Genomic DNA, 13,416 nt, shown 5'->3' on the forward strand with positions numbered 1-13,416 from the left:
AGCTGTCATGAAATTTTGTCTTTTATTTAAGAATTTATATAGAAGAGGATTTCAAAGAGTTCATGGAAAATAGTATTACGTGATAGATTTGCGGGCCAGTGTAGCTTCTGAAGGCCACGGACTGCAATGAGGGCACGCCATCTGAGTGCCAGCCAATGCGCCGCTCCGCCGGGGACCCAGCTGCCTGCCAATGCAGCCGGGAGAGCAGCGCTGGACGTTCCAGTGCTGGGAGTTACTGGATGCAGCTCCCGGCTCCTGCCCGGCCCAGCCCTGGCCAGTGTGGCCCTTTGGGGAGTGAGCCAGTGGATGCAAGATCCCTTTCTCCTTCTCTGTAACTCTCTTAAATAGTTTTAATTTTCTTTTTTAAAAGACAAGTTTATTTTAGTGTAAAAATTTCAAAATTCACTCTCAGTTTTTTCTTGAGACACACTTTTTTTCTGAATGCTTTGAATGCCCACGACGAAGGTAATGTGCAGAGAGAGTGGGGCGGCAAGAACAAGTAACTACAGCAATGACTCCAGCAACGAGCTCATTCCCACGCCAACGAGTCTACTTCTGAAAACACATTTCATATAACTCACCTCCACCTTTGCATTAACCTTTCTTTCCAAATGAGGAAACTACAGTAAAAACAAAACAAAACAAAAAGCGAGAAAACCCTAAATAACTGCTTCTAGCAACAAGGTGGGGCTGAGATGCGTGAGTTCTTGCTCAGATGCTTTCCATCTGGGAATATGACATCTAAGGTCATAGGGGTGTTTCCCCAGGTAATCTGAAAGGCAGGCTAACAGCAGCTGCTGTGAGGGCTAAAAATTGCATCTAAAATTGTGGGTCATGGCTGTGGCACAGTGAGTCAGACTGCCACCTGCTATGCCGCTATCCCATAGGGGCACTGGTTGCTCTACTTCTGATCCAGTTCCCTGCTAAGGTACCCAAGAAATCTGAAAAGGATGGCATTTGGGCCCTGTGTGTATGGGGAGAGAACCTGATGAAACTTCTGGATCCTATTGAAATAATTTGGGGAGTGAACCAACCGATGGAAGATTCTCTCTCTCTCTCTCTCTTCCTCTCTTTAATTCTGCCTTAAAAAAAAACAAAACAAAATTACGAAGTTCGGAAGTTTTTCAAGACAGCAGTGCCACCTAGTGGCAGTAATTCTATCTTACAGGTACTGGGTCCCTGAGATCCATCAGCGCCCATTAGAGACAGGGTGTGTTGGGTCTCACTGCCAGGCTCTGAGGCTAGTGGACCTCGTTGCTGTCTGGGAAGCAACGCCATGGAGCAGGACTGCACCCCATCCTTGTTCTCCTCAGAAAAGAACATTGTGACTGACTAAAAATGTTGATGTTAAATCATTTCACAAGGATTACGATTAACTTTTGCAGCAGTAATTGATGCTTTCCCTTATAAGCCGATTTAAATACTTACACATCCTGCAACAATGTATGACACTAACTATGCTATGAACAAATACAGATATAAGCAAATACGGCTGATGGCTACAAAGCAATATATATTTCTAATTATATTTATAATTTTCAAAGGTAGGAGCTTAAATTGGTATTCAATTTGCACCTTCTAAATCTAATTGTTTAATTTTTGTAAAAATAAGTTATGTATAAATGTCTAAACGATGTGCTAAAATTACCAAATATTTGAATTATTATTCCAAATTGGATAATATATTACAGAAAATCATGTTCATATGAGTAGTTTCCAGCCCAATTTTGGGTATTTCAGCGAGGTTAATTTAACAAAGCCAAGCAGGTATAAACTGGTAAGCAGCATAAAGACTGCGTCACACCAGTCTAGTACTAAAGACTACAATACTTCATGGGAGTGGCAGGGCCAGCTCTCGGGCCAACCGCGGAGTGTCGAGTCAGCCTGCCGACCCGATGGGCTCGTCCCCCTGAGACCTCTGGCAGGTTTTCGGGGCAGGCTGAAAGTGACCGGCAGGCAGGACTGAAGGACAGCTGGGTGGTGGGCTTCCTGAAGCTGAGGGGTCCTGGAGCAGACAGTTGAGCTGGATACAGAAAGGCTTATCTGCACACCTTTCTGGTCCGGAAGCACATGCTGATATCTTTTTAAACTAATTTATCATGTCAAATTCAATTTAGTAAATGCAAAGGAAAGATAATAAAAAATGTCTGCGTTTGTTTTTAATCTGTATAAAATATATTAGTGACTGGTGTCAAAGAAAGAAATCTGTAATTCCAACATTCTATATAAAAGGCCGAATCTTTTACACCATTTTAAAGATAAGATTTAAAAAATATGATTCAAACAGAATAAGAAATCTCCAACTTAAAAATTAATGGGAATATGAAGAGTGTAAATTAGGCATGTCAGCATCAGACTGCAAAGTACGACAGCAGGTATAGGTAAGCTCGGTGTTAGGACTGCAGGTGCCACGATCAACCACAGAACACTGATGTTATCTATAATTACCTCATTTTTAGCTTAAATCACAGGTAATGAGGGAACTCCGAGTCTCCAAAAGGCAATTAGAAACTGTACTGGTTTTTTTTGCTTCTTGTATCAGGAATTTTTAAAACTTACTTAAAGCCTTCTTCCTCCCCATTAATGAAGCATCAGGGCATATCCCTTACACATCTATAAGCATATAAAACGGAATGCACAATTATCCATTAGCCTAACAACGGATTCCGTCATATGTCTAGATGAAATATGTTCTCGCACAATGAGGCTTTCCGGAAACAAAGCGAGGATGCGTGTTGCCTGAAGGACTGGCTGCTAAAATCAACATGGTTTTTGGTTATTTAACTTTGCTTTCAACTTTGGATTGAGCAATCTTGGGCTCCCACCTCAAAGTCCACGAGGACAGGAAGAACTGAGTTACACATCATCAGATGCGATGCCTGATTTCGTGCACAGAGCTGTATCGTTTTCTTCAAGAACTAAAGTTTAACAGTCTCTAGAGTCAGACTAAGATAGGGAATTCCAATTACACCTTTATTAAAGGAATCCAAAAAATGTGTCAAACATTTTTAACTTTTGAAAGATTTTCATTTTTAGTTTCATAAGAATTTAACATATGCCATTATATTATTTTTAAAGATTTATTTTTATTATTTTTTTTTTATTGGAAAGGCGGATATACAGAGAGGAGAGACAGAGAGGAAGATCTTCCGTCCGATGATTCACTCCCCAAGTGAGCGCAACGGGTCGATACTATGTCGATCCGAAGCCAGGAGCCTCTTCCGGGTCTCCCACGCGGGTGCAGGGTCCCAAAGCTTTGGGCCGTCCTCGACTGCTTTCCCAGGCCACAGGCAGGGAGCTGGAAGGGAAGCGGGGCTGCCGGGACTAGAACCGGCGCCCATATGGGATCCCGGGCGTGCAAGGCGAGGACCTTTAACCACTTGCGCCACCGCGCCGGGCCCCATTATATTATTTTTAAAAACAAGATCACCATTTGGGAACGAGACAGGGAAAGGCTGTTTCCAGGAAACGCCCCGGGCTGTCTGCATACAGTAACTTTCTCTGTGATCTCTGTTGTTAGAAATTTCCTTGGCACACAGAGAGCAGACCAAGACGGACAGAAGAGGAGAGGTTCCTACGCAGGATCCTTTCCATAACTGCCGAGACTGGGCCAGGCCGGAGCTCAGAGCCAGGAGGTCCACCCGGCTCCTCCCTGTGGGCGGAGCCATGACCACTGCCTTGCAGGGCCCACCTCAGCTGGCACCTGCCATCAGCAACCTTGGCTCAAACTTAAGGCACTCCAAGGTGGGTGTGAACACTATAGCCAGTAGGGTAAATCCGTGTCCTTCCATGTCTTTTTGGTATTATAACTAATAAATAAGGAAAAATTGTGTCCTTTGAGACTTTTCTCTTACTTGATATCTAATTTTTTAATAACAAGGTAAAGAATTGGCTATACAGTTTGTAATGTTAGCGGTACTGAAAAGCTGGGAGCTTCATCAGGGTCTCCCGCGTGGCTGCAGGAGCCCCAGGGACTCGGGCGGTCCTCTGCTGCTGTCCCAGGTCACAAGCAGGGGGGGCACTCCAGTCACCCTGCTTTCTGACCTTTGTGAAGGCGACCTGGCTTGTGAAGAGCTATTCAAAGCATCTTCTGTGTCGGGATATGCTCACTAGAATATCTTAGCTCAGCTACCACTTCAGTCCTTTCCAGTGAAGTTTGAAAGGTACATTGGTATAGAAAAAGCACACTGATCTCCACTTGTTGAGTACATTTAGAAAATTAGATTTCAAGTCGTCATAGTAAAGATTTTTATGTACATTTTTTATATGTAATCGGTAACTTGAGGTGATGCAGGAAATATCCTCCTATAATTTACACTTAAAAAACTTACTACTTTTTATATTTATATGAGATTGTCATACATCTCATTTAAATGACAATGGGAATTATAAAGCACTGAGAAAAGAATCTGAAGCAGACAAAAGAAAGTGGAAAATTCCTCCTTGTTTGCAGATTAGAATTAATGCTATTAGAATACCCGTATTATCTGTAGCAATCATAGATCCAACGGTATTCCCATAAAAATACTGAAGACATTTTTCACTGAACTAGAAAACCAACCCTAAAATTCACACATAAGCGCACGCGCGCGCACATACACACACACACACACACACATACACACACACACAAACCCACAAACAGAGCAATCTTGAATAGAAAGAACAAAGTTGGAGTATAGCAATATGTCAGATTTCAAGACATATTATAGAGTTACTGTAATCAAAATAGCATGGTATCAGCATAAAACCAGACAGACTACTGGGACAGAGAAGAGATCTCAGAAATAATCTGCATGACCACAGCCAGTGCCTCTTTGACAAATGTGTCCAAACATGGATCAGAGAAAGCACTTCAGTGATGCCGGGGACCCAAATATCCTACTTACCCCCACCCAGAGGACCACAATTCCACCTGTGCCTCTCACTCACATCTAAAACCACCTCAAAACAGACTGAAGATTTCAATGAAGACCTGACAAAGGGTAAAATTATGTTGAATAGGACTCCCGGAAGCACAGGCAGAAAAACAAAATATTATCAAATACAATTATAGAAAAGCGAGAAGTGTCTACACAGCAAAAGAAACAAACTCTGACAGAATGAGAGAAAATAATTGCAAATTATGAATCTAACACAGGAATAATTCAGAATATATAAGTTTCCACAAAAGCCTAAGCAATCCAGTTAAGAAATAAGTAAAGGATCTGAATAGACATTACTCTCAAGAAAAACACAAAGAAAACAAGAACATGAACAAATGACTAATATTGCTACCGTTCAGAGAAATGTGAAAGAGGACCACAACGCGGCTGGGAAAGGTGTGTGATAAGAGGATGGAGGCAGACTGACTTCAGGTACAAAAACACAGAAGTCACCAGTTCCAGCGTGGCAAAGCACGGCGGGCAGCTACAGCTCAGCATCATGTGTAACATACTGAACAACTGGAAGAAGGAGCTGGTAGTTGCAAGCATAAAGAGAAGCTAGGGAAGGGCCTGGCATGGAAGCCTAGTGGCTAAAGTCCTCGCCTTGTACGTGCCAGGATCCCAATTTCCAATAAAAAAGAAAATAAATCGTAATAGAAAAGCAAAGCAAAGCTAGGGAAATGGAAGGCTTTCTTCGTGGTGTGACTGATGCATGCTAACAGATGCTGCTTTGTGAATTGCACCGACGGATGGCTGTACACGAAGTATTGGTGCCCGTGTTTATGTGTACATGTGTTAAAACACTGTACCGTGAAAGTATCGCATGGCAATAAAATATTTTAAAAATATTAATAATAAAGACTTTTTACCAAGTTAGCTCCATACTGGGAAAGGATTTTGGAACTCACTTCAAATGAAGAACAGAATACACTATTTTGAAGCCAAGTGCCTTTTTTCTGTCTTTAGGAAGAATAAAATACATGTAAAAAATATTCCCTTTTATTCATCAGTAAAAGATCTTTTGAAATACTAAATATAGTATTTCTTCAATGGAAAACACATACGAGAGAGTGTAAGCACTCGTACCATGCATTAAACACTAAGCATCCAGTCACCCTACTATACCACTTACAGAACTTAGACACAGAAAAGTATTCTATAACTATCTCACATTGAGACAGTTTAAAAAAATTTAATGCAACATCAGGGTTCCTAACTAAAATAATATTACAATCTTTAGTATGTTAGACTTCAACTGAGCATCACTGATTTTTATTATTGTGTCTCCCCCAAACCCCCAGGCTTTGGACCAGCTTAGTTGCAGCCACACCAGCCAGTTAGGGAGTGAACCAGCAGATGGAGCCTGCGCTCAAGGACTTGGCCATCCTCCACTGCTTTCCCAGGTCACATGCAGGGAGCTGGATCTGAAGTGAGCAGCCCAGAGTTTGAACTGGTGATGACGCAGGAGGCTGGCGCTGGAAACTGAAGGCACCATGCCACGGTGCCACCCTCGGCGTGCCTCCTAAAGTCAGCACTGCACTTGCAGATCATGACTTCAAAATTACCCAGTCGTCAAAGCCTAGAGGACAAAGCATTGTTCCTGACGGCAAAGCTTGGGATTCGGTACTCATAAATCATGCCAAGCACAACTAAATTTGTAAGAATACAATAAACTGGATAATTTACTACTATATATACAGAATCTAGAAAATCAGAGTAAAAAATAATTTAAAATTTACTTTAAATCAAGATACAATAATTTGTGCTTTATCCTATGCCATTTATGCAATGCCAAACTGATGTGTGAAAATGAAGGAGTATTTTGAGTTTCCCAGAGAATGCCAAATAAGTGGTCTGAGTTCAATCTAACAAAATTGCCTAGTAAGCCAAGTTTACCAAGATTTTTTGGCTACATAAGCACAACTGAAATCTATCAATAAATGAGGCAAAAATTAAGTTATTTTCTATATTGGGAAGTATGACATTATACTTTAAAAACAAAACAAAAAAAGGATTACGTGAATCAAAAACCAGACTTCCGACCAACTTTTGTACAAAGCTATAATTTAATCAAAAGATATTTGGAGACATAGAGTAATAAAAGGAAAGTTTAAAAATGTTCACCTTCAATTTATTTCATAGGTCACTGTTATACCATCTAATAAGATAATTAAAAACATGCAAGCAGCTGGTACTACAGCTAAACAGATTAATGTAATAGTCTGTAGTCATATGTGCTGGCAAGGGGCTCGCCTCTTTTGGCGAGGAGAAGGTCAGTTGCCCTTGGGAAGAGGAGGCGGGGATGCAGCAACAATATTCCTTCCACCATGTGGCCATGTGTGCCACACCGAGTTAGCTAAGCATCCACTGCAGCAGACACAGGAAACTACCTCTCATTTTACACACAGACACACACACACACACACACACACACACACACACATAACTAGCAGTGTTCTCCCAGGTTAAATGGTAAAATAAGAAATAAAGTTAACAGAACTTGAAAAAAAAATCCACACTGGTATGTAAAGCCTTTAAGATATACCAGATAAAAGTAATAATACATTCTCAATACCTAAAAATTTCCTGTTTTGACACATCATGCAAATTAGTTGGAAGATTAATAATCAAACTCTAACACTTCCGAGGCAGATATGGTCTACTAACATCCAGGCATCGTGTTAACACCATGCAGATATTTTAGGAGTTAAGCCCAATTTTATCTACCTACCTGAATCAATGAAGAGAAAGCACAGAGGAATACAAATCCAACGTAAAACCCTCTAGGCAATAAGAATAAGTCTGTGAGCAACAGGCGTAGGAAGCTGCGGCTAAGGTCCATTGATCTCACATTTCAAAAACTGTTACAGCTCCAGAGATCGCCTCTTACTTACACTCCTAGTGGTACAGCTTCCCTTCATCTTTACCAGATTCACAAACTGGCTAGACAAAGAAACCATGAATAACGTAGCAGAGATGTAGACTTTCAAGCCCCCAGGTGAGCTCATTCTTAGCTCCCTTTCTGCTAAAAGAAAGGAAGTTAGCTTCTTGTAAGACATACTGTTTGTCATTTCTTTTTTGGTATTCCTATCCAAAGGCACTATAAAATTTTTCCAGAATATACCAAAAGGTTAATGATGATAACATTGCTGATGATGGGAAATGGGAAATAACATAAAAGCATTCATTATTCAGCATTTACCAAGAACACATTATCCCAAAAACAGTCCTCATGTCAACTTTATCTCACCATCCCTACTTCAAAAGTGAGGAAACTGTGGCTGAGATTGTTCAAAGTCTTCAGGATTTTAATCAATGCACTTTGTTTAGATACCACTTTAAAACAAACTATGCAAAAACAGTATTAAAAAGAACATTTATAATATCTCCCCTCCATTACTCCTGTATTTTATAATAGAATATTCTATCAAGTGTAATCCTCACTCCAACTTTCGGCTCCTTCTTCAGTGACACACAGGTCATACAGCAGCATCGCTTTCTTCAAGAAGCTTTTTGATTCTCATTTCTTCAGCGACATATTCAGTAGCATTATTTAGATTCATGGTATTGTAAACTTTTTAACTTGTATCCTGTTATGATTTGTTCTATGGAATTTCACTTAAGGGGATGTATAGCAGCTATGTAACAGAAACGATCATAATCAGCTGTGAAGATGCAATAGTTTGCATCTCTACTTCCAAATCAAAGACGGACTCCCAATGATACTGTTAAATACGTCTTGACAACGGGATGCGGGACTCACTGCCGTTGTCCATACCCACAATGTCAGAACACACTTAAATAGCAGGATGACGGACAGGTGACTGCTGCTGACAGACTATACTACTGTAAAAATACGGGGAAGTCAGTGAGGGGAGGGGATTTGGCTAAGGGGGAGTAGAAATCCCAGAGACCATGGAACCGCATTATAAAATAATAATTTTAAAAGTATTCAAAAAATAATCATCAAAAACTATGCATCCTGCAACTAACAATCTAACACTACAACACAAATAATGAAGAAAAGTGCTTTCTATAACCCACTTGACACTATTCAAAAATTAACAAGGGGTCAGCACATATTACTAAAATATGATGGCTTTCTATTTAGAATTCCAAAAGTCTTTAATTTACATATTTTGTCTCAGTATTTAAAAAAGAATTGTGAAAAAGAAACAGATTAGTGAATAAAATGCCCCTTTCACAGATGGGGACTACAGCTCACCTTTACCTTCAACACAAGCTCTGGTGTGTTTGCACCAGGCTCAAGGCCTGAGCAGTGGAATTACGAAGAAAGGCTAGGATTTCTGCGGCAGTTTAAATAATACAAAGATTTGTTATATAAAAGGATTTCTGAATATTAGATAATTTATGTGTCCCTAAAAACACGTTATTAGTTAAAAGAGCTATAATGGCAATAGAAAAATAATTTTCACTCTGTCAAATAAATTTTACTGACAATCCTGTTGCCATTTTAATGTGATCCTGCCACATAGTCTAGGATTTGTCAGTTAACGTTTAATAAGAAAATACATACCAGGACTGTGTTTCTATGAATTCCACATTTAACCCAAGTGTCAAAATCACAATTAAGCTCATTATATTGTGAGAGCTACTGCCTACCGGGTAGAAAAATATTAATTTCATACCTTAAATACTATAATACTAGTTAATAGCAGTGTTGGCTTGCCAACTATTAAAAGCCTGATTTTACATGGTACACTGTATTACCTGAACATTTTACCTTGCCTTTTTTTACGATAATAATAAATTAATATTCTAACCTTACAACAGTGACAGGCATTGATTAAAAATATTTAGTTATAACAACATTACTATTTGTTGTGCAAAGTTACCTTAGAAATTCAGTTTCAAAATACCATCATAATTCAATGATACTAAGACACTTCAATCGTCAAACGATCCAAGGACAAAATAAACTATAAGACAACAACGCATCTTCACAGTAAAATACCTCTTCATATTAAGTCTGTTATTTACTATAATCAAACTATATATTAAATTATAAGAGAGCATTCAACACCAAAATTTATATACTTATTTGTTTTCCTTTTTCTGAAATTCATGCTCTACCTCCATTTTAGCTTGGTTGTTTTTATTGTATTTACATGCATTAATAGTATTACCATCATATATTTCACATTATATTATTATATTAACATTCCTCACTTACATGCCAAATCATGAATATTTATTTAACTATCTTTTACATTCACACTTTTGCTTGTTGTGATAAGCTGTGACAGGTTCAGATAGGGGATTCTATCTATTATTTAACATGTCAAATTCCAAGCTTTATATTACCCTTCAGGACTAAAAGAAAGATCTGGCGAATTACAACGTTGTGAGATAGAACGGCACAGGGAAAATAGCACGACAATATAGGAGTGTCACTGCTGTGAAAATGGTCTTCCCGAACTCCACGGGAACATTAGCCTGTTGTAGTGTCTGTGACACTTGAACGGCTGAATATTTATACTGATTCCAACCGGTATAAAATAAAGATGTCAAGTGTTTCAATTATCATCTCATTTCTGGAATTCATAAACAAATTGTAAAATTTTCTCATTTGCCACATTCTTAAGTGCTTCCTATATACAAGGCACTGCTCTACATGTTAAAAGCCAGCCTGGGATCTGTAGACAAATGACACAATCCCAATATGGGATACAGAACATGGATACAAATAAAAGCATAAACTACCTAAGTACAAATTTTCCATATTGACTACAGAAAAGATAGAGTTTAACATTCAAATGAGCTTCAAGGTATATATTGTTTCTCACATTATTTTACATTGCTTCTAGGCAAGCAACACAACTAACGTACCCTAAGGACAATGAGCTCAAAATATTTCTTCAAAATATACATCTTCATCTACCACACTAAAATGTATTAATATTGAATCTGTATTTATCTTTACCTAAAACAGTCAAGATCTTACATATCTTGTTTCAGTGTATGAATGCTCAAATATCGGAATATACTTTAAATGTTGTCTTTCCTTGTAATAAAGGCCAAAAACTTGTAAGCACTAAATGAACAAAAATTCACGCTATGAAGAGAACAGCAACAAAAAACAAAATGAATACTTCTTTATTCTGGAGTTCTCTAAAATAATTCTTTGTGCTATAACTGCCCTACTTTAGAAACCCCTTAAAAGGCAGCAGCAGCAGCGCTTGGTCCAATGAAGATGATATTCTGACCTTTCACAGGCATTCCAAAAGAAGTGCTGGTGCTCTAACAGGTACACAGGACAAACGAGAACCAGCCGTAATCACTGCACCCATCGGCGTGGACAGCAAGAAACAGCTGCAGTGACTGCACTGACTCAAGAACTTGGGAGGTTACACCTTCTGCAGCTCATTAATCACATGCCACAATAATTACATATTCTCATATTCTAAAAACACAAGTCATGGCTCCTTTGTATTCCCAATGTATCTCTAAGTATCTGATGTTATACAGTGGCTTGCAATACAGCTGTGTATTCACCACCTACCTATAGGAATTAAAAGTCCCTTCAGAGTCTAAAGTGGAACTCGTTCTTCTTCCATTTTGATTTGAATCTCCTGGAAAAAAAATTAAGAAACACTAAAATAATGGAGATTACAACATATTGCAATCAAAGCAACAATTGTGTAACAGTTCTATGCATTATTATTAACCGAATAGTATATATCACTTTTTGCATTCTGTAAATTCTATTTTGTACTCAACCGTCTTCTTACAAAAAATACCCATCTTGATGCCAACATATGAACTAACACCACTACTAAATTGGATAGTAATACTATAAAAGTAATTGCTAATGGAACAAATGAAGTATAAGAAGGACATTTTCTTCTTAAGATATTCATATATTTCAATTAAAAGTCTATAGAATAAAAATACATTCACTAAAAAAACTAACAATGCTTACCAATATCACTAGATAGATAGAAATATAATTCTCAAAGTGTGTATTTCATGGCTTATTTACAAACAACAGCTCACCATGACTGAATAGATCACACATTCTTTAGTCAGATTACAAAACTAAACAGGAAAAGCTAAAGTGAAAAAACCTTCTAGTCACATGTTAACATTTCTGTTGGTGACCAAGTTACTGTGTTGCCAAGTGGCATGGTCCAAAGACATGAGGCAGAGGCTGGCCAGGACGGCCCTCTAGTCCCGTTTCCCCACTGGCCGGGGTTGTAAGAAGCAGAGAAGTAAGAAGAAAGCAGACTTCAGTAGGCAGTGGTCAAGAACAAATTCTAATACACTTCTAATACATCTCACAGCATTAGCCAAAAAATTGTTTTAATTGTTCCATCTGCCAAAAGTTCACTGATTAAAAACACAAAAAAACCTAGAAGGTATTCATCTCCCATGCAATAAATACTATCAAACACCTGAAAAATTATTTTATGCAAAAAATAGGAGTGTTCATAAAAAATAAAATTTTGAACAAATTCACACATATCAGCCTATGAAGCACAGAATTAAATAGATTTATTGAAGGAACCGTAAAAATGCTGACTAATGCCTCAATGTATAGTATATATTCCTTGATAGAAATCTAATTTTTAAAATTATATTTCCACATTTAGTTATGAATAGATAACTCTTAGATGTATCATTTTTCAAAACAAAGACTAGAATCTGCAGACTTCAAATTTCTACAACATAATTTTCTAACATCAGGATATATTCATTCTTACAATAGTTAAAGCTTAATAATTTAATGATTTATCCAATTTTATCTTATGATTTTAATCCACTCGGAACAATATAACGTGCCACTGGAGAGTCTCACAGTGGTCCTGGTGAAGTCAAATAGTAATTACAGAGCTTTCAGTGTAAAGATGAGATTATTTTTAATTATTGAGTATAGTACTTAAGGTACCATACTTATATAATTATGCTACTCATTAAATGGTTACTGAAAGCTGAAATGTAATTTTAATGACAGCTACCTATTTTTCTATACACATTTTATGGTTGACAGATGAGTCAAGAACATTCGTTCCCTTCCAGATCTTTGCAGCTGTGCCAAAGCGCTCAGGCGGATGGAGACAGGGACTGTGCCCACGTACCGAGCCTGCTAACTGCACGCTTTTTGCAAGACACGCTTTCAGGGTTTTTCCTTGTTAAAGAATAAAAGACTCCTAGGATGGATTACAACACTAGCAAACGGTGACTAAAACAGTTCAAAACGTCAGATGGAATCTGCTCGTGTGTGTGTTGACAATTCTTTGAAAACATGGGCAAGGTATGAATACATACAGCATACTTCACTTTATTAACAAAAATCAGTAGTATTCTAAGAAACCAAAAAGATCTAAATAACATGTAGCCTCCACAGTAAGTTAAAATATGATATAATACATTCTTTTGCAGAGCCAAATATCCAATCAGTATGGAACAAGCAGTATAGGATGTACTGAAAATATGAGCCTTCTACATTAAAATTAAGGATTATAATTAG

General features: G+C 38.1%; 1 protein-coding gene across 1 annotated transcript in view; it reads right to left on the reverse strand.

The window, feature by feature from the left end:
• The window catches only part of TBC1D5 (TBC1 domain family member 5), a 354,778-nt gene that overhangs the window by 171,219 nt on the left and 170,143 nt on the right, over positions 1-13,416 (reverse strand). The window contains exon 6 of the mRNA XM_040963401.1: positions 11,449-11,518. Within this exon, the coding sequence (XP_040819335.1) occupies positions 11,449-11,518 (70 nt within the window). The remainder of the gene's footprint in view (positions 1-11,448; positions 11,519-13,416) is intronic.

Source organism: Ochotona curzoniae, unplaced genomic scaffold, assembly GCF_017591425.1.
Source record: "Ochotona curzoniae isolate NIBS_2020 unplaced genomic scaffold, NIBS_Ocur_1.0 contig_1302, whole genome shotgun sequence".
NCBI lineage: Eukaryota > Metazoa > Chordata > Mammalia > Lagomorpha > Ochotonidae > Ochotona > Ochotona curzoniae.